General features: G+C 36.6%; 2 protein-coding genes across 3 annotated transcripts in view; one reads left to right on the top strand and one right to left on the bottom strand.

The window, feature by feature from the left end:
- Positions 1-754: 754 nt before the first annotated feature.
- On the bottom strand, positions 755-8,300 carry LOC138330261 (cholinesterase-like). Of its 2 annotated transcripts, none has more exons than XM_069277753.1 (5): positions 8,152-8,300; positions 3,361-4,689; positions 2,700-2,973; positions 2,207-2,385; positions 755-1,962 (listed from the first exon to the last, which is right to left on the bottom strand). In XM_069277753.1, exons 2-5 carry the CDS (start codon positions 4,682-4,684, stop codon positions 1,934-1,936), a joined length of 1,806 nt encoding a protein of 601 aa, XP_069133854.1. In that variant the 5' UTR covers positions 4,685-4,689; positions 8,152-8,300; the 3' UTR covers positions 755-1,933. The 2 variants fall into 2 exon arrangements, with proteins under 2 accessions (XP_069133854.1, XP_069133846.1); XM_069277745.1 differs by lacking the exon at positions 8,152-8,300 and adding an exon at positions 6,626-6,931.
- Positions 8,301-10,235: 1,935 nt separating this feature from the next.
- Positions 10,236-21,186, top strand: part of LOC138330218 (golgin subfamily B member 1-like) — a 44,967-nt gene continuing 34,016 nt past the window's right edge. The window contains exons 1-10 of the mRNA XM_069277701.1: positions 10,236-10,311; positions 11,297-11,547; positions 12,375-12,488; positions 12,617-12,880; positions 13,671-13,823; positions 14,331-15,443; positions 15,831-15,897; positions 16,830-16,981; positions 17,522-17,788; positions 19,708-21,171. Coding sequence (XP_069133802.1) covers positions 11,431-11,547; positions 12,375-12,488; positions 12,617-12,880; positions 13,671-13,823; positions 14,331-15,443; positions 15,831-15,897; positions 16,830-16,981; positions 17,522-17,788; positions 19,708-21,171 — 3,711 coding nt within the window. The 5' untranslated portion in view covers positions 10,236-10,311; positions 11,297-11,430. The remainder of the gene's footprint in view (positions 10,312-11,296; positions 11,548-12,374; positions 12,489-12,616; positions 12,881-13,670; positions 13,824-14,330; positions 15,444-15,830; positions 15,898-16,829; positions 16,982-17,521; positions 17,789-19,707; positions 21,172-21,186) is intronic.

Here is a 21,186-nt window from a genome sequence, read left to right as displayed (position 1 = left end):
AATAAGTCAACCTATTGTGATAAGATTTTATTGTATCACACTTTATTTTGAATAAATTTACATTGAATTTGAAAAAAAAATTAGGTCTAAAGATTTGATATTGTGTCCGTTGCATGCTAAGATAAAGGTTAAATATTTTGTTCAAACAAATTACATGTACCTTGACATTCATGCTAAGCCAATAATGCAATAGTTAAATATTCTATCAGTAGCATGCCAGGATAAAGGACTGTCAAGCTTAAGTGAAAGACCTTTCATGCAAGGTAAAATGGTTAATATAAGCCTAAATATTTAAATATTGAGTCTGAGATCAAGATTGAGGTGAATGACAATGTAACTTAATTAAGGTCACATTGGTTAAATGGGCTAACACCTTTAAAAACATCTTGTTAAAGCCAAAAGTCCTATAATTGTTGTTTGAAGGGTGATGAGGTGAAAGGCTTTCAAATATGATCACATGAATGACCTTGGCCTTCATTCAAGGTTATAGAGGTCAAATATATTTACATTGTAGCAGGTAACATGTTAGATGAACAATACCATGTATTTAAATGAAAGCTTCTTTGACCTTTATTCAAGGTCTCTGGTCAACTTTCGTTTGTGAGTTAGATAAAACGGAAATTACATGTAAAGGATCTAGTCGGATAGTCTCTTAGGCTTAGATAGTGTTAAACTGTGTACTTGGCGTGAATGTTCACAAATAACAAAAATATTCTTGCTTTAAAAATTTTAAATAACAAAAATATTCTTGCTTTAAAAAATTTATTCATAGACTTCTTTTCAAAACAAAATACATTAATTATTTCATAATTTACAATGTTATATTTTTGCAAATATTTCAAAGCAATGGTTTGACTAATTTACTATAAAACATTTCTAGTGTGTTATTCTTTAGTGAATTGAAGAATTAAACTTTATTTACACCTGTCTAGGCTCACAAGACAAATCAGTGAAATCATTATATATTAACAAGTGTCCTATTCTCAAAAGGTTGGCCTAGTATGTATGTATGTATATATATGTAATTATAACAAGATCATGTCCATGTATAATAGTACACCGGATATTAAATAGCTAAGCCTATTACAGTAGTATATTAACACGTGATAGATGTGGGCCGTTTTCTGAAGTTCGGAACAACTGGTTCGACCGTTTGTTAGTCATTATTTCATGTATAAATCCTAACTTACCTACAGTATTTTATACAGGTATGTGAGGGCTTAGTCAAGACCCGTCTGAAAAGAATATAAAATCACCAGATCCCTCTTTATTCATAAACGAACAAGGTCCAAACAGTCAAACCGTATAATCGAAAACGGCCCTGTTGACTGTTGAAAGCAAGCAGGTGATGTATTTGATTAGGTAAATTTTCTACATGTATGAACTATCTAAAAGTTGTTGAAAAATGACAACTTACGAAAATGATTTACATTGTATATCATATATATATCTGGATTTAGGCGACCTTTATATGAAATCATATAAATGTACAATGGGATTGTCGCCAGTTACGACTGACAATGTATACATAATTTAAACTTAGGAGTAGAGCATCCATTGGGAAGTCCATTTTAATGCTTGATCTTGTATCTAATTAGCAAGCTATATACATTATTTACATGTATATTGGCACATGTTTTCGTGTGTGATGAACTAGCTCAGGAATAGAAGCCATTTTCATAAAAGCAGTTCGTCTTATTCAGAACCAATTACTCTTAATGATACGACAGTGTGTTGAGGTAAGAAAACGCAGAATCCCATGCCAGAAAATCAGTCCTTATCTTAACATGTAAAAATCCAGGTCAAGCAGTCTTCAAAAACTTTTCGAAAGGTGATTTTTTGTTTTACAAAATGATATTTCGGGATAGTTCAAGACGACCTGTTCCATAGGATATCTTTAGCAGTTTTGAGTTATCAAATGTTCCAAAAATTTTCATCTTATTTTCTTGTCGCATCGTTGATCTGAAAGTGAAAAGTAGAATATGAATAAGTGCAATATTATTATTGAAAAACAAAATTACAATGAAGATAACATATTACAGTATCTTTTGTGGACAGTTTAAAAACATGGGTGTTCTTATTCATTACAAATGCATCTGGACATCTGACCGTATATCGGTATTTTCTCCGGGTATTCTGTTTTTCCTCCAACATCTAAACTTGGCACATCCTTAAATGACCTTGACTTTACATGACTAACCCTCACCTGAACGCTGTAGACACGGATAGAGATGGCTCCAGAATCTACACTGGTGCCGTCTGTAGTAGGTACCCGTCTTAATGTACTGACCACAGTCCAAAACAATATGTCTCTCCTCGCCAGGGAGATATTCCGGCCACTCCGATACAGTCACGCTGAGTTCAGGGTTCACGGGGTTGGGGTTTCTACAACAAAGAAACCTTTGGTGACCTTATCATGGTGAATAATTAATAAACTTTTATAGAATGTTAGATCTGTTGTAAGTAATTAGATATGTGATTTACATACGAGATTAACATAATCCTGCATATGGACACCTCTCTTGACCTTTACATCGGTGAATAATTTATAACCTTCAAATATATCAGATTGACCGTACAAGAATATCTAATTTGCGTACATCTATAACTTGCACATGTATTTCAAGTGGTTTAAAATATGAAAACCCAATAATCTGTTAAATCGAAAAAATATATAAAAACATTTTGCTCGTAAATACCCAGTTTTTGCGAAGGATGCCCAGTACGCCATCATGCGTTCGGATAGGACGACTTCGTCATCTGTATAATTACCACACTTGTTTAGTGGCATTCCAAACACATATTCAATCTCGTCCCCGTGTAGCACGCCAGTCCAGCGTGGCCAGGGGTTCGAAGAGGTTCTGTGTTCGAATGAGTACACGTAAACTCCCGCGGCATTGGGCGTGTCGGTCTCTATGTGGGATACCGCTACAGCTACGTCTAATGTTGGGCACTTAAATACATAATCTCCTCCTGCAAATGTATGTTGTACAGACCCTTAGAAAATTTGGAGTGTAGCTCGAAATTCTGTTTTTCTACAGATTCAAAAACAAAATTTAATTTGAAAGTGCAGACATTTCCCCGTAATCTTCAATTTCAAACGTCAATTCATTGCCTATCAACAGATCAAATTGTTCTATTTCTACGAGTTAACGAATGAAATATAACTGATCCGATTCCCCTTGCTGTTTTATCTTAATTGGAAACAGCAAGTATCATTTTCAATTAGCGATTAGATATACATGTGCAATGTTTATATATTTGCATTTCGAAGAGCGCGTGTATTTTAAAATAGATCTTTCTGGTAATAAAACTACGCCATCAATTTATATGCGATACCCACATTAGAACATTTCTTACCTAATTCATCCAAGATATCTACAAAAGGGGTCTTCTTAGACCGGAAGTTGATGTCATATTGTTGTATGATTGATTCCCGAGATAGGTTATGCATGGCAGCATCAATGGAGCCCGGCAATAAACTGACAAACTGATCGTCATTGAGAGTTTCTGCAGTAAAGCCACTGTATCCAGAAAGACCATAGTTCAAAAAGTAGGAAAGTTCGTTTTTATTTACACCCATCATCATTGGAATTTTTGTTTTGCTCTTGGTAAGTAAAACGGATGGGGATGCCGTCAAAAAGAAATTGTCAAGAGTTGGTGTAAATGCTACGCTGAGAAAAGCTGGGCTGATAGAAACACTATATTGCGATTCAACTAGTTCTTGGGCACTTTTACCGCGTAAGCATGCCAAAATCAACGTAACATTATCGCTTTCACAGTTCATAACTTTGGCAAATGCTCTAGACGTGGAATTGGCTTCTTCCTGGGTACTATAAGCCCATGGTGCTATTGCTGAGCCACTTTGCATAATGGCAGAAGAAAAATATCCCGCACTTTTCTCTGATAAAGTGTGATAATGTACACTTCCAGCGCCCGCACTTTCTCCAAATATAGTAATCTTTTGTCGATCTCCGCCAAACCTTTCGATATTATCGTACACCCATTTGATTGCAAGACCTTGGTCCAAAAGTCCCATATTTCCGGGAGCTTCTTCTTCGCCTAGATATAGGAATCCTAATGGCCCCATCCGGTAATTCATTGACACCACTATCACATTCTGTTTCGCTGCCAGAAATTTGCCATTATAGACATCTAACGAGATTGAACCGGAATGGAAACCGCCGCCATAGATCCAAATCATTGTTGCTAGTGTGTCTGCTCCGGGAGATTCTGCGGATGATGGCATCCAGATATTTAAATGCAAACAATCCTCGCTGACGTCTGTCTTGGAGTTCCACATCGCCTCTCCCGGGTTTCCAGGAAAGACGTTGAAGGCTATTTGTGGACAGGAAGCGGAAAGAGTTCTGACATTAAGAGTTTCAGTCCAATGCGTTGCCTCCACCGGTCGTTTGAAGCGAAGATCGCCAACTGGAGGCGCAGCAAATGGGATTCCAAGAAACGCGTTTACATCTGTGCCATCAAAATTCTCTCTTATTCCACGGATCCTTCCGCTCAATGTTTCTATTTCCGGTAGGTTTTCTTCAACGTCCGATATACTTTCTTGCTCTTCTGGTATTGTGATTGCATTGTTGATCTCCTCTTGTTCCGGTTCTATCAGGACAGACGTCCAAGATACTGAGGAGAATGCGAGGAGACCAAAGAACAACACTAAGATATCCATGGCGTCTGGAAATAAAATTGAAAATGACAATAGAATTGCTAAGGGACACGTGACTTGTTTTATTCCATTCACAAGTCCTACAAGAACCTTGGAATTTGGTTAGAATGTATTGCCTTTATTACGGCGGTTTCGAGGTCCCTAAACGATGTGGGTAAAGTACAATTCACCGTCGTTTATTCCCACCTTCTGATGATTGTGACGTAATCTTTTGGCGTGCATTTTAAGACGTCATAATCACCGGAAGGTGGGACTAATTGACGGTAAATTGTACTTTACCCGGCGTCGTTTTTTGAGCTCGAATCCTTTGTATTTGGAAATACCGAGTCCGTATGGATACCATCGAGACGTGTATATATACTCCAAAGGTATAATTTCTACAAAAAAACCCAAACGTTATCTGAATCATTTTTTACATAGAGAGAAAAAATACAAATTCAAACAAACATCTGCTGTAACATACACCCGTGGTATCTGTCCAAGTCAATACGTTTTAAAATACTTGTTAATGCACACTATATCAAGATTTGTACAACCATCAACTTTATTCATGGCAAATGATATACATAAGTGATGAGTACTTTAGTTGTAAGGATTGTTAGCCTGAAACAGAATTTGTTTGTCAGTCATGCATACTCTTATCCTTGTCATGTTTCAAAGGAATATTATCTTGTAATATTTTGATCTAAGTCACTAATGGCGTAGCACCAACCCCATCAACCAATACCTACCCATCAACTCCAAAAGCCCAACCCCAGCAATACTCAATAGCCACATCAATAACCCATAACCCTCACCTCAAAAGCCACCTCATCATAACCCCTACCCCATGCAGCAACACACAACAGCCACCTCAATAACCCATAACCCCTACCCCAACAGCCACTTCATCGACCCATAACCCCTACCCCAACAACCACCTCATCGACCCATAACCCCTACCCCAACAGCCACTTCATCGACCCATAACCCCTACCCCAACAGCCACCTCATCGACCTATAACCCCTACCCCAACAACCACCTCAATAACCCATAACCCCCACCCCAACAACCACCTCAATAACCCATAACCCCCACCCCAACAACCACCTCATCGACCCATAACCCCTACCCCAACAGCCACTTCATCGACCCATAACCCCTACCCCAACAGCCACCTCATCGACCCATAACCCCTACCCCAATAGCCACCTCATCGACCCATACCCCTACCCCAACAGCAACTCCACCCCACCTCACCCATCGACCCATAACCCCTACCCCAACAGCCACCTCATCGACCCATAACCCCTACCCCAACAACCACCTCATCGACCCATAACCCCTACCCCAACAACCACCTCAATAACCCATAACCCCCACCCCAACAACCACCTCAATAACCCATAACCCCTACCCCAACAGCCACCTCATCGACCCATAACCCCTACCCCAACAACCACCTCAATAACCCATAACCCCCACCCCAACAACCACCTCAATAACCCATAACCCCTACCCCAACAGCCACCTCATCGACCCATAACCCCTACCCCAACAGCCACTTCATCGACCCATAACCCCTACCCCAACAGCCACTTCATCGACCCATAACCCCACACCCCCCCAGCAACATCCAACAACCACCTCATCAATCCCATAAACCCCATCCCCAGCAACACACAACAGCCACCATCAATAACCCCTACCCAAACCCATAACCCCCCACCCCAACAACCACCTCATCGACCCATAACCCCACTCATACCCATAACCCCAAACAGCCACTTCATCGACCCATAACCCCTACCCCAACAGCCACTTCATCAACACATAACCCACCAGCAACACCAACAACCACCCAATTAATCCCAAACTAGTTTAAAGTAACCCATCAACCCCAAACCTCCATCTCTGTTAGCTCTGCTAGTTTATAGCACACAATAAAGTTTAAGGTCATTTACCTGTGAAAGCGCTCATGTCGTCAACAGCATTACCAACACGTGGATGATACAATGGTGTCCTACATGTTTATCTATCACCATCATTTCCCAACTAAGGATGAAACTAATACATCTTCTGCATTAACGTTATAGCTCTTTAAAGCTTTATATACATGTACAGTATGTATAATAGATAGGCTCCACACTATTCCACACCCGGTTGACTTCAACTTTTGACCTATGTATTGTAGTCAAGTGAAATGGTTCAGAGCCCTTAATTGACTAACTAAATATTGTATTATATATCCATTATATACAACAACAATCTGAGGCTTTGCTATATCGCTGTGTTTGTCGAGGCGTGAACTATCCTTTATACACTCTTCGAGTTTGAGAACGTTCTGCACGTTTGATATCGATATATTTTCATTCATAGTCACACCTGCTACTATAATTCGTGGCTGGGTTGTGTATTGGGTGGAGGGGTCAGAGTGCATGTGTACTACAATATATAAGTTTTGTAGTGGGTAAAGAATAAGGTCATCTTGTCCGTATTCTATTTTAAACAATATTTTAATTCGTCGAAAGGTTCAGTGAATAGTAATTTGGTAACAAGCTTATGTAAAACCATTTTTTGTCTATATTGCGTTTTTTCTCTATATTGTCTCTAAGGGGTAGGTTTTTAATATGTATACACAGGTGGACTTGAACTATTTCTTATGTTCCTGTAATTAAACTCAGGTGTTTGATTCTAACTATCACTGGGTATATTAGCTAACCAGTGGTATTTAAACAATATTACACATATAATTCTCTGTATTATTAGAAACGCCTATTGCCTATATATATATTAGTGTACATTAATTATGCCTCAAATTGATTAATATCAATTTCTGTACAGTTCCGTTTAGAAGCCAAACTCTGCACCATGAACTTTTGCACGACCAACCCAAAGCTTTTGTTTTTGTATACTGTGGCAATAGACCGATAGCCCATAAACCTATATAACTAGGTCACACTGATTACAATGCTAATTACCTTCTTATTGTGATGTAATATGACACGGCACTAGGACCTTGGATTCGTAAAATGTAGGTCTACTCCCCTAGTACTACGCTTTAGGAACGAAGTCTATCAACACATTTAATCACAAGTGAACTGCCTTATTATTATTGTTTACATCATAAACATATAGAGGTAACACTTTTCATCAAATGATGAAAGTCGTGTTTGCACTATCCTCCATCTCTTGATTGCGACTTCGTCACTTTCGTGAGCCAGTTGCACGTTACTTACCGTACCGCGTATATCAGTGTTTTTCTCCTGGGACTACGGTTTCCCCCAATTTTAAAGGCATAGTACGTTCTTAAATGACACTTCTTATTAAAAACTTTTGTTTTTTCTTCTGCTTTGAAATGTTCTCTTTCAGAGACAGTTACGACTAATTGAAAATCTTCGTCATAATTAAAACTCCCAACTTCATGGTTATATAATCAATACATTTTTTTCAAAATGTAGTAATCAAATTCATTGTATACGGTACTTACTTTTTTATCCGTGGATCGAGCTGCATCCGAACGTATACCAGCGACTGTTAAACAACCTGATGTGGCCTTCAACCTTATCGGGACAGCTGCAGTGTAAAACACATATTAACTTGTTTGCGTCTACATCGACAGAAAATAGGTCGACGCAGCCCGTTATCATATGTCAAGTTCCCATAATTAAATTGAACAATCAAATGTAGATATATTCTCCCTTTGTGTACGGGAAGAGTGAAACATGGCCTTTGTCGATCAAATGTGTTATTTCAAAATTACTATTCCTGGTACATGTACAATGCATACATATATGTATTATAGCGAAATCTATACGTATTCGCCGGCTGCATGCGCATCTATACATCTATATGCACGTGTGTGTCGTAATATTAAACAACCTGCATTTGATTACAGATAGCATCCCGATTAGATCTGAAAAGTGACGGAAACGACTGAGATTCAGCACAGTTTGGTCACATAACAGTGGGGTATGCAAGTCTATGGAAGCAGCGGTAAGATATATTCACCTCGAGGTATTAATTGTAGATACATACTGTAGATATATGTTTGCGCAGTTTGGTAAGGCGTCAGTTAAAATCTAAAATTAGAATCTTAAATTTGTCTCTTTTTTTATGTACGTGTAAATGTACTGATAATGTAATATTTATGAAATAAAAATGAAGTCAAAACAGGTCGGTATAGTCTTTAAAGTGAACAGTCGGGCAAGGACGACTCAAATTGGTAAAAATGGTGTGAATGTATCCAGTATATTTTCTTATGAAATGGAAAAATAAAATCTCTCGTCAAAATCTGTCTGCGTACGAAGAAATTAATCTAAAGTATGGGAATTCTAAAACGTCCTCCCGGCTCACTATGTCCGTGGTTACATTTCCACACAGCCTCGCTTTCAATGCTTTCAACTTTTCTTTACTTTAATGGTCAGAACTGGGAAACTAAGCAGAACTTGACCGTCGTATTAATATGTGAGAACTTTTGGAAGGCCAATGAACGCATTTAGACTGGTTTTCTGTATGATGTAGCGGGATTCGGCTAGTGTTTGGAGGTCTCGGGTTCGAATCCCGGTCTGGCCGCTACATTTTCTCGTCTCCAGTTACGAAATTGGTGCCCAACTAAAATACCCACAATGGTGTTATTAGGAAAAATGAAACACTGCATTCTCGAAACCAAAGTCACCGGTAACGGCGATGTTCTAATTATGTATGATGTAGCGGGGTTCGGCTAGTGTTTGGAGGTCTCGGGTACGAATCCCGGTCTGGCCGCTACATTTTCTCGTCTCCAGATACGAAATTGGTGCCCAACTAAAATACCCACAATGGTGGTATTAGGATTTCGTATGTCTTCGAGGAAAAAAATGAAAAAAAGAAAGAGACATGTAACGGGATTGGACTGAACCGATCATCAGTGACCAGTACATCTGTAGCTCAGCGGTAAAATATATTCGGCTAGTGTTCTAGGGTTCGAGTCTGGCCGCCACATTTTCTCGTCTCCTGTTACATATAATCCTCCTCTACCTCATCATCATCCAGTCATCATCATCACCACCACCACCATCATCATCGTCAAATTGTGTAATGTACATGTATATATCTCCATGATCAGCAAACTAGATAGTAACCGGATATTTAGATAGTAACCAGATATTTAGATCGTAGCCAGATATTTAGATCGTAATTAACTAGATATTTAGAGAGTAACAAGATACACAGATAGTCACAAAAGATTAAGATAATGCCTTGATCTTTGATTTAAAATAGATATATAAATTATTTTTAGATCTACCTACATTGTATATTTAATCAAATAATTAGTTCATCAAATTGAATTATTTGTAATTAATTTGTCTCCGTTTGTATAATTTATGATTTATTATGGTTAAGTTTGAATGCAACTGTACATACATGTATAGAGGATATACATGTGAATTATGCATCTGATCATGACACATTTACAGTTGCAGTCCACGTCAAATGACCAATTTATACATTGTAGCTGTCATGGACATTGGTTGATTGCATTCCTGCCATTAGTGGTACCCCGAGGCAAGGGAGGTAATGACAGTCACGTGACTTCCCACAGGTAAAATTCCAAGATGGTGGCCACATAGCGATGGAGTGCGTGCTTTCGGAGGAGTGTGTTGGTTTTCCCGTTAGTATTGTTTAGGGGTTAAGTATGAACTTTACTTGAGTATTTGCATTTGAGGTTCTTTGATTGTGAAGTGTTGCATTGTGATTTATTTGCACGGCTGCTAAAACATCACATATTAATTCTGTGCAGAATACTGTCGTTCGTTTTGCAGACACGTCACCAATAGCTGTGGTGACGTTTCCAGCGTAGACTACCTGATACGGTTGTTTATAATTTCATGGCATATGATCGGCCTAGTTATAATTAATGTCCCTCTATGGTTTGCATACAAATTGTCAAAACGTCTTCTTGTTTCATCTGCTTTTCATGTCACACTCGAGAGTCGACGTTGTGTGACACGGTATACCGGCCGTTTAGAAAATAAATGTGTCTATTTCTATTACCAAATTAAATTAAATTCAACTACCCATAACCCCCACCCCCACCCAAGCAACACCAAATAGCCACCTCATCAACTCAAACCCAGCCACCTCATCAACCCATCAACTTCAATGGGGACATGAAGAATAATTAATATGAATTATAGGGTCCCAAATCTAATATCATACAAATATTTGCAATATTACAAGATTATGGGCATACACTGCATGTACACTATTCTAATGTCGTAAACAAAATAAAAGGACTTATTATGTAGTCACAGGTAACAAATAAAACTATTGGTCAATATGATCTTGTGATGAGGTATATGTTATAAGGTGACTTTAATGCCTTCGACTGAATGGGACTAATTCATGTACATGTACCACTAACCGATAACCTTTGTGCGGGATTAGTATATCTAGTGATGGAACCAGACTCTTTGTAATCTTCTCACCAAAATGACGTTCGCGTGGGATATCTTTTAGTGTACATTCCATCACCAGTAGAAACAAAGTTTATTCGGTATCACGAGGTATTTGAAGTTGTCCCATTGCAATTTAAATTGAAAGAGTTTGCAAAAAAGAAGGGGGAAAAAATAACATGTGTCTTTATTCTATTACAGGACCCTGTGAAGGCATGAAGATGGGATCTTAATTTATGAAAACCTAAAATGCAAAGAAGTAAAATTAAACCAGCTACATAATAGTGTGTAAGCCATATTTTATCTTTATACTGAACCACACACTAGACACTACAATGGCGGACACTGATATGAGTATGCAGTACGAACAGCAGCAGGTCATGATTGATCAGCTGAAGACAATGATCCGGGAACGAGAGGAAGCCCTGCAAACCAAAGACAAGGAATTACAAGTATGATGAATATTTACTACACATGTATATGGTATAAGGTTACATGATGTAGCATGTATTTGCATATTAAAAGGTTACCTCCCTTGTTGGTATAGGTATTCTGCATATTAAAAAGAATAAAAACTTTACCACCCTTGGACTATTGTGATGCTATGATTTTTTGAGTGAAATACATGTCATGTTCTAGGAAAAGTATGATGTTATGTTTGCAAACACATGATGTCACAAATCAATACCTACCAACAAGGGGAGATAATTATGTATTATGCAAATACATAATTTACCATGTATATATGTTGAGCCAGAAGTTCGGACTGTTGAGGTCAAGATATACATATTGCTACACATCATGACCAATGATTAAAGTCAACCTACAAATATTTTGATATACTTTTTATCATTTTTTTCTGCAAAAACAAATTATTAATTCATGTTACACACATCTGAAATTATGGAAGTTGCAGAATTGTTGACAATTGCTGATCTGAGTGAACTGAACATGCATAAGCATTCAATATTTCATTCAAAGCTAGTTAGATTTTTAGAGGTTGACATGTCATCATTTCTCTTGGCACAAACAGCTGAAGATCTTGATATGTCTCTAAAGTGTTTATTAAACCTCAGATATGTTATATGCTATCATAATGAATCCTTTAACATTTGATTCAAAACAGTTTATGCTATATAATAGTAAGTAAATGTCATGAATAAAATATTATTTGTATGTTACAGTCAATCTTGTTATAGCAACTAAAAGAGCTATCAACAAACAGAAAAAATGTCTAATGTTCAGTGTTATTATGTTGTGTGTATTTTATGATGTACAGGAGACCAATGCCAAACTCTCCAAATTGAAGCTACAGGCGAAAGCTCGGGTGGCAAAGGAAGGCAAAGCTGGAGCTTCAAAGAAATCATCATCAGATCCAGCTGCAGAAACTAAGGTACATTCATTTCATTAGTACACTTTTCAGAATCACCATGTTTATATACTGGAATGTAAACTCGCGAAACATTTTGAAGAAAACTTGTGTGCATTAAATGTTAATTATATAATTTATTGTCATGCCAGGATGGTGCTGGGAAACAAGAATCTGATTCGAGTGATAAAGTCCACAGAGCTAAGATGTTGATGGTGACAAAGAAGCTAGAGGAACGAGAGAAGACAATACTTGAAAAAGAAGAGGTAATCTCCTTTCGAGATCAGCAGCTGGAGTCTAAGGTGAATCTAATACATGAGCGGGACCAGATGATACAGAGGCTGACAGAACAGTTGGAGGAATGCTCCAAGATGTCTGGTGCAGCAACCACTGCAGGAGATGATTCCAGCTCAGAGGTAGGACGGGACTTTCACTTGATCTAATACGTCTCTCCTTCGAATAAGGAAATTAATACTTATTAGTCCATTAAATACTTACGGTATGATGCTTCTGTTGCTTTTACTTTTTCTTTTAATTTTTTTTCTGGGGGTCAAAGGACAATAGCAAGCTATTTATATTAAAAATTTTAAGGATTTAAGCTAACATTTAGTCATAGTGATATCATCCACTCTTTTCTATTAAACCATTATAGAGAGGAATACATTGTTGTAATGAAGATGTATACAAAAACAAAACTATACTGATAAAGTTTGACTTGAAATTTTTACATATCCATTTGCTTTTAACTTTTTATTAATTTGTTAAGTTAAATTGCAAGATTCAGTAAAACATAGTTGTAATAAACTTCTGGGGACCAACAAAATCAATTTGTTATAAGCATAGTTTTTTTATACACATATTACAGACATTTTATAGAAACCTTGACGGGGAATGAAAATATACTATGTTATAACCATAGATTTGTTGTAAGCATGTTCGTTATAAACATGTTTTATAATGTATTTTCATACTAGAAGGTAACAAAAGCATGAATTATTGTAATAGATTTGTATAATTGAAAGCAGTTTCCACGAATTTCAGGACATCAACTTGAATTAAGCATTTGGACCCTGTATACATAATATGCATAATCAATAGAAAGAGCAGCCATTAACATATATTGTAAAAAACTTCACTGAATAGCCAAGATTTATTGTACAGATTATGTAATTAGTTGACTGGTATTATTGTGATTGATCATTCCAGATTCAACAGATGTATGCTCAGATTGTCTACAAGGACAGAAAGATTCTGGACCTCAACAATAAGATCTTGGAGCAAGAACAGAAAATGATGGATGTCCAAGAGTATGTGTCGGAAAAAGATGAGGTCATACGAGGAAGGGACAAAGTTGTTAAGGTACTCAGGAACATGAACCCAAGTTGTGTTTTCTTCAGCAACAATAACACATTATAATGTCAAATACTGTAATAGTTGTTTAATGATTAATATTCTGTATTCTTTATGAACTTCAGTATTTTCTGTGGTAGTATATTTATACTTTTGTAGTATTTGATGTAAATTACAATATTTGTGAACGAAGTACAAATATGTCTCTGAGAAATAAGATGGTGAACAGATGTTGTTTAATAACAAACCTTATCTGTCTAAATAATTATGACTAATGAGTTGAAGATTTAATCTAATATTTGAAATGCATACTGCTCACATATATTGTGACATATTTAGTATTTGTTGATCCTGACTATAAATTTATAAAACTAAGCGTAACTTGATTACTTCGGTAACTTGCACACAGAATCAAAGACTTTCTTTGATCCCATTGACTGAGTTAACAAGGTTATAGTGCGTTTTAATTTAGTCAAATTGTTCCATTATTCTGACATTTCTATTAAATGTTTTCAGATCCTGCAGACGACAATTGAGGAAACAGAACAACGTGCCACCAGCCAGGCTCTTCTTATCGCTAAACTTTCGGCTAAAGTTGAGGACAGCGAAGAGAACCTTGCTCACTTTAAAGAGCAGGTCAGCAAAGCTGATCACAACCTGAAACTGGAGTCAGACAAATTCAATCTTCGTCTTCAGGAGTCACAAAAATATTTTGAAGAAACTGTTCAGGAGAGAGAAGCAGAGATACAGAAACTAAGAGCAGATGCATCTAAAAAGGATGAGGAAATTTTAACCAGAGAAAATGACCTGAGGGAGTTGATATCCAAACATGAGAAGGATGTGCAACGAATAATGGCCAGGGATGAGGTGAACATACAGGATCATGTGCTACAAATGCTTGAACAGAAATTAAAAGATACAAACTCTGTCCTTGATGGGAAAATCAAAGTTATAGAAACTCTGCAACAGGAAATCAGTGAAAAAGATAAACAAATTGCTGAAAGCTATGATATCCAAAAGAGCTTCAAGGAAAAGTTACAAGTGACATCAGAACAGTTAATGTTAGCACAGGCAGAAAACTTGGATATGGAAGTACAGTGGCGGGATGAAAAGAAAAAAATGGATGAAAGATTCCGAGACATACTTGAGAAACATGAGATGGAAAAGACAGAAAAGGAAATGGACTTGCAGACAATGCAGAGTCATTTGTCCCAGTATCAGTCTGCTTACACCCAGGCTGTGTCTCAGTATAATGCATTACAGAACCGCTACCAACATACTATAAAGCCTGGTGGGGCGGTGTCACAAGCTGCCATGCCACCCATAGAGCCACTGACAGATCCCGTCGCTGAGTCAAATGCGGCACTAGTGAAGGAGCTGAGGCAGAGCTTACAAGAGAAGGAAAAAGAATTATCCACCTTGATGTCATCGCAGAGCCAACTTGAAGAGATAAAAGGTCTGTTAGCAGAGAAGGAGAAGGAATTAGCGGAGAAGGTGGTGGAGTTGAAAGAGGTGAGGAAGTCAGCAGAAGGAGGTGGTGCTAAGACAGATGCCAAAGGTCTCAAGGACAAAGCTAAGCTCACTGCCAAAGTCAAGGCCCTAGAAAAGGAGATAGCGCAGCTGAAAAAGGTATAATGCAAGAATATAGATGTCCTTCACTTTTATTACTACTTTTCCACATTTCAATATTTATCTAATGTCAGAGGTTCAATTTTGTGTTTTATATCCAAGAATGTTTTTTGTGATAATTGCATAAACACCAAATTAACATTGTTAATGATAAAAGCCTTCTGTGTATGGAAATGATACTATTTCAGGGAGACTCGCATACCAAAAATCAGTCAGTTAAATGTATAACAAACAAGACTTAAGGCATAAATATTGATATAGAAAAATAATTTGAGTAAACAGTCATTTTGTTTAGTTTGAGTTTAGAATAGAAATGTCAACTATATCTTGTTGGTTTTTTTTCGCTGTTTTTCTTTTATTGTTTTTAATTGTAAACCTTTTTTTCAGGGTGGAGTGTCGTCAGCAGAAGTTGATTCCCTGAAGAAGAAAATAGAAGAACTTGAAGAAGAGAAAGGTATTATAATTAATATCACAACATCTTGTATAATGCAATGACATATCTTATACTCCTTATATATTTAACATTTGACAAATTTATAAAAAGATTCTTCTCCAAACTTTGAACTTTGTCACATGATAAAAATTAGCTGATATGTGTATACAATAGTGTAATGTCTTTGGTCTAGTTACATAGATATTAACTAAATTTGTAATTGCATAAAAGGACTAGGTATGGTAAGGGTATATTTTGGCCCCCAAATCCGCTATTTTTCAAAGCTTGTTATTTTAAGATGTTAATCTTGCATTTCAAATATTAACTACATACTTGACATATTTCATAGTGCTATTAGGTAATATAGCAGTTCTAGTTGCCATGGCAACCATTTTTATTATACATAAATTATGCAAAATGTGAAAATTTCATCAAAATTGACCCTTTTTGTGCAGTTTTTCATCTAGTTAACATAGAGCGCATTCTAGAACAAACTTTATATTTCTCAAAATGATGTATTCTTCGTGTCTGCTAATTCACTTAAAATATAAAGTGTGTTCTAGGTTGCGCTCTATTGATTTTAAAGGAAAAACTATCAAAAATATGCCAAAATTGACCAAATTTTCAAATTTGCATAATTTATGCAAAGTTACCATGGTTATATAGCAAAAACATACTTTCTGTCAACAAAAATATCATTAAGTTTTTATCAGGGTCATATTCAATATTTCAAACGCAGCAAATTAATTTCTAAATACTTTATTTGAAATTTGATAGATTTAGGGGCCAAAAAGAGCCATTATCATATCTAGTCCTTTGATAGCCTCAAGAGTTTTGCTAAAATTATGATTATATAGATTGAACGTAGATGTGTATTTTGTGATTAGGCAGATATTTTTTGTCATAAGAACTAATGTCCGTATAATATTCATGATTGTTATTTGCATTTTAAGGAACAATAGAAAAAGAACTGCAAGAAACCAAGACGGTGATTGAAGGCTTGAGAACTGAGATGTCTGAACTGTCTGATCAGCTGTCCACTTTAACAGAGGAGAAAGAGAGCCTCGCCTCAGTGAATAAGGATCTCCAGGGTACATTGCAACAGGTAGGTATTTTATACAGCTATATGGCAAAGACCACCTCCTACATAGACAAGTCTTTCTTACTTGGGTGCGCAATCTTCTATTACCAAGGAAATGTTTACTGAAAGTCAAAAGTATGCCCAATATTAATTCTGAAGTGTTGTTTTACCCATTTACCCCTGAAACCTCATAGTAGATTTTTTCAGTCTTAATATAAGAAGAGGCTTAATATGTTTTTATGGATTAATGGAATAATCAGTGTAATGCTTTTCATAAGGTAAGGCTACTGAAAGGTACGCAACGTGACAAAATACAGTTCAAAAAAAAAAATCTCCGTCCAATTATATTTGTGTATCCCATGCAATAAACGTCTTCATGTGAGGCTTCAACAAAACCAGATGAAACCTTGTATATGCAAGCAAAACATAGCAAATGATAAGCCCACTTACTGGTGAAGCAAGCTTGCATGGGTGAGGTTGTAGTTAAAGTCTGATTTCTGGCTTGGGTTTAAAATCTTTATTTTCTTCATTTGGCTGAAGTGAATAAACTTGTTTCTTTAACAGATTTCTGAATTAGAACATGCTTTGGAAGTTGAAAGAGGGACAAACAAACAATTGAAGGAGGAGGTTAACAATCTGCGAGCGCTTTGTTCAGAAGCAGAGAGCAAGGCTGATCAGCTTGACCAGATGACACAGAGCTTGACCACTGACCTACAGACTGCCAAGCAGGTTCTGGAACAGAAGGAATCAGATTGGACAGAAAAACTAGCAGCATTGGAAGAACAACTGCAAAGAAATCAAGATTGCCTGAAGTCTGAAACACAGAAAAAGGTACTTTAGCAGAATGTCTGTGCTACAATTGTGTATAGACAGTAAACCACAAGACCACAATAATTCTTCTGTAACAATGTGTGGTTACAAAGGCAAGAACTCCATGTCTATAGTTATAGTATAGTATCTGCATTACAATGTATATAGACACCAAACCAAATGACTATACTTTTTGCATTAAATCATTCACCCCTGAAAATTCACAATGGACTGTTCCAGCTTGTGAATAAGAAAAGTTCATATATGTCTTCAGGGGTGAATGAGTTAAAATGTGAATACCTAGTTGGCCACAGTGACAAAAAGGGTCAGATGACTAAGACGTTGAGATGTGCAACATTTAGGCACTAGCTCTCCGTGTCTTTTTGTTCGACATTGTCGTTAAGTGGTTACATGTCTTGACATTGTACCACTAAACCTCTACCTCTTTGCTGCTGTGACTGACTAGCCATTTGAATTTAATATGATTTTAAAATATTTGAAATAATAAACTTAAATGTCCAAAATTCTACCACTAGCCTCATTTTGTGGTTGGCAAGTTCAAGGCTTATGTCCACAATTACCATATAAAGCCAATACATAGATTGCATTCTTCCAATTATGACCAAAGTTAGTACATTATACTTTTTTAAACAGCATATTCGGACAATATAGCTAGGTTTATGAATTATACAGGTTTTAATTACTATAAATAAGAAGGAAAATGTCACACGATTACGCCCCGGAATAGATGGATTTGGATTAGACACGGACCCGTTTTGACAAGTTATACTGAATTTATTTAGCTGTATATGTGAAAGCAGAACACACAGAAACAAAGCAAAACTAACATTAAGGAGGTATTCTTCTGTGGTTTCAGTCCCGTTGAAGTCTCGTTTCAACATAGATCTAAAACGATATGAGATTTATCAATATCTGTAGCATGTGGTCTGTAGCAAATTTTGTCAAAAAATTACATTTCTATTTTTAGTAGATTTTTTTACACAGCGATTTTTTTGCTTTGAGTAGAGCCACCGTTTTCCCATTTTTTACTTAAATTGTTTTTACTTAAATTATCACCGCGTCAGCATTTTCAGCTGTATCGAGTTAATTTTTGCTGTAAATCTTCACTGGGTTCGTGTTAATTAAAATATTGAACATTAATGTGTGAAATGATACACTTTTGTTACTTTATTTCTACATTTAATGGTAATTTGAGCACTGTTATTTTTCAGTATAAATATTGAAAATAACAAATATTTAAATGGGGCAAAAAAGTAAGCACATGGACCCCCATTTTTCTGCCTGATTTAGAAAGAACAACCCTTTCCCTATTGATATGTAAACTATTGACAAAATGGCTGAAAATAGTGCATTTTGGAGCTCAAAATTAAGGGGTAGGGGTAGCATATGTTGTTATTTTGAGAAAAAATATGACTCTTATTAATGATAACTGGTATATCTTTAATGAAGACTACTTGAAAATAAATTCTACAAACATTCATACATATCAAACACCTCATTAGGGAATTATGGCTTTAAATTCTAGTGTATGTGGTCAAAACGGCTAAATTCCAATAAAATCCACTATTTTGTCATTTTGGTATCTTTGAGTGACAAAAGCTCAAAAACGAGCACACAAACATATGTTTTTTCTTCCATTTTCTTTTAAGGTATGAACTCCTTTTTCCAAAAATCTGTATGAGAAAAAAAGTTTAATATAAGAAAATTCTGACTTCTCAGAGAAGTACATCCTTAAAATATACTGAGAAGTTAGCGTATAATTTGTCAAAACTGGTCCTTGTCTAATCAGTATCCCTGTGTGTTAATAGGACGTTAAAACTTATCAAACCAATATGTATGACATTTTCCTTCTTAATTTATAGTTATTGATTGTATTGAGTTTTGAATTTTTCATTGAACTACTCTGAATCAAATTTCAGGAAGAAGCAGAAGTATTGGTACAACAACTGCAACAGGAGGCTATCATTGTTCAGCAACAACAGCAAGCTGTGCAGGAAAATCTTCAACAGTCCATGGGTGATGCTGGGTCCTTGAAACTCACAGTAGCCTCACTGACAGCGGACCTGGAATCTAGAAATGAACAGGTACAACAACTTGAGCAAAGAGTGGCAGCAATGGACTCAGTGACTCAGGAATATTCTACCAAATTGGAGGCAGAAGAGAAATCCGGTAAAGACATGCAAAGCCAGTTTCAGGACAGTATAGATAGGCTTCAAAGTGAAGTGAAGGACCTGAAAGTGTCTGCTGCTGAAAAGGATGAAAAGATAAGTGATTTGGATTCTCAAATAGTAAAACAGTCACAATTGTTAGAGGAAAAATCTAGAGAATTATCTGAACAATTAAGTCATGAAAGTGAAATTCGTGCTCAGTTAGAATCAGATCTTGAAGAAAAGCAGAGGATTTTAGCAGAGAGGAGTCAGTCATTTTCAAATGAATTAGAAAGTCTTTCGTCCAAGCTTTGTGAAAAAGAAGCTGCATGTCAGCAGAGTGAATCAGAAATCAGCACACTCACAGAAACTGTTCGTAATGGAGAAAGTGAAAAAGAAACGCTGCAAAAGCAGTTATCAAAAGTGACTAGTGAAACTGAGAGGCTGAAAAGCAGTCTTTCAGAAAGTGATGAAAAGTGTGAATCTTTGAAAAAAGATGTAGAAACTCTAAAAGGAGATTTACTTCATGCCACGACCTCTGTGGCAGAGTTGTCTAGTCAAAATGCTTCTCTAGAGCGTAGTTTAGAAGAATCTGTGATATCGTGCCAAGAGAAGGATAAAACACTTCAGCTTCTGACTTCCAATGTGGAGGATAGTAAAAGTGAACTGCAGAACCTCAATCAGCAGAAGGATGAACGGATGCAAAGTCTACTTGAGGAAATTTCCAATGCTGAAACTAGATTACGGGACAGTACTTTAGAGTTAAATGGTGTGAAATCTGAATTAGAATCAAGGAATTTGTTGTTACAAGAAAAAGAAAGTGCTTTAGAAAGATATACTGAAAGAACTAAGGAATTAGAGGAAAATCTAGCCTCTGTTTCCAATGAATTTTCTAATGCTCAGAAAAGTGCTTCACAAACCATAGACAGTCTATCCAAGGACAAAGACTCTTTACAACAAACTTTGAGTCTGCTTGAAGAAAAATCTTCAAAATTAGAGGAAGAAAATGAAACTTTGCAACAAAAAATGGAACAGCTTTCACAGGAAGTTGCTACTCTTCAAACCAAAGTGCAATCTCAAAGTGATGAAATGGAAGAGGTTGGAAGTGCTTTGAAGGAATCTACCATTGCGTGCCAAAACACTCAGGACAAACTACTTGCTTCAGATGCTGAACGGGATGTATTACAGGACAAATTACAGGACATTCAGCAGGAGAGGGACGATCTGATGAGCCAGGTTAGTCAATTAAAG

The sequence above is a fragment of the Argopecten irradians genome, chromosome 1, assembly GCF_041381155.1.
Source record: "Argopecten irradians isolate NY chromosome 1, Ai_NY, whole genome shotgun sequence".
Lineage (NCBI taxonomy): Eukaryota > Metazoa > Mollusca > Bivalvia > Pectinida > Pectinidae > Argopecten > Argopecten irradians.
This window is presented reverse-complemented; position numbering and strand designations above follow the sequence as displayed.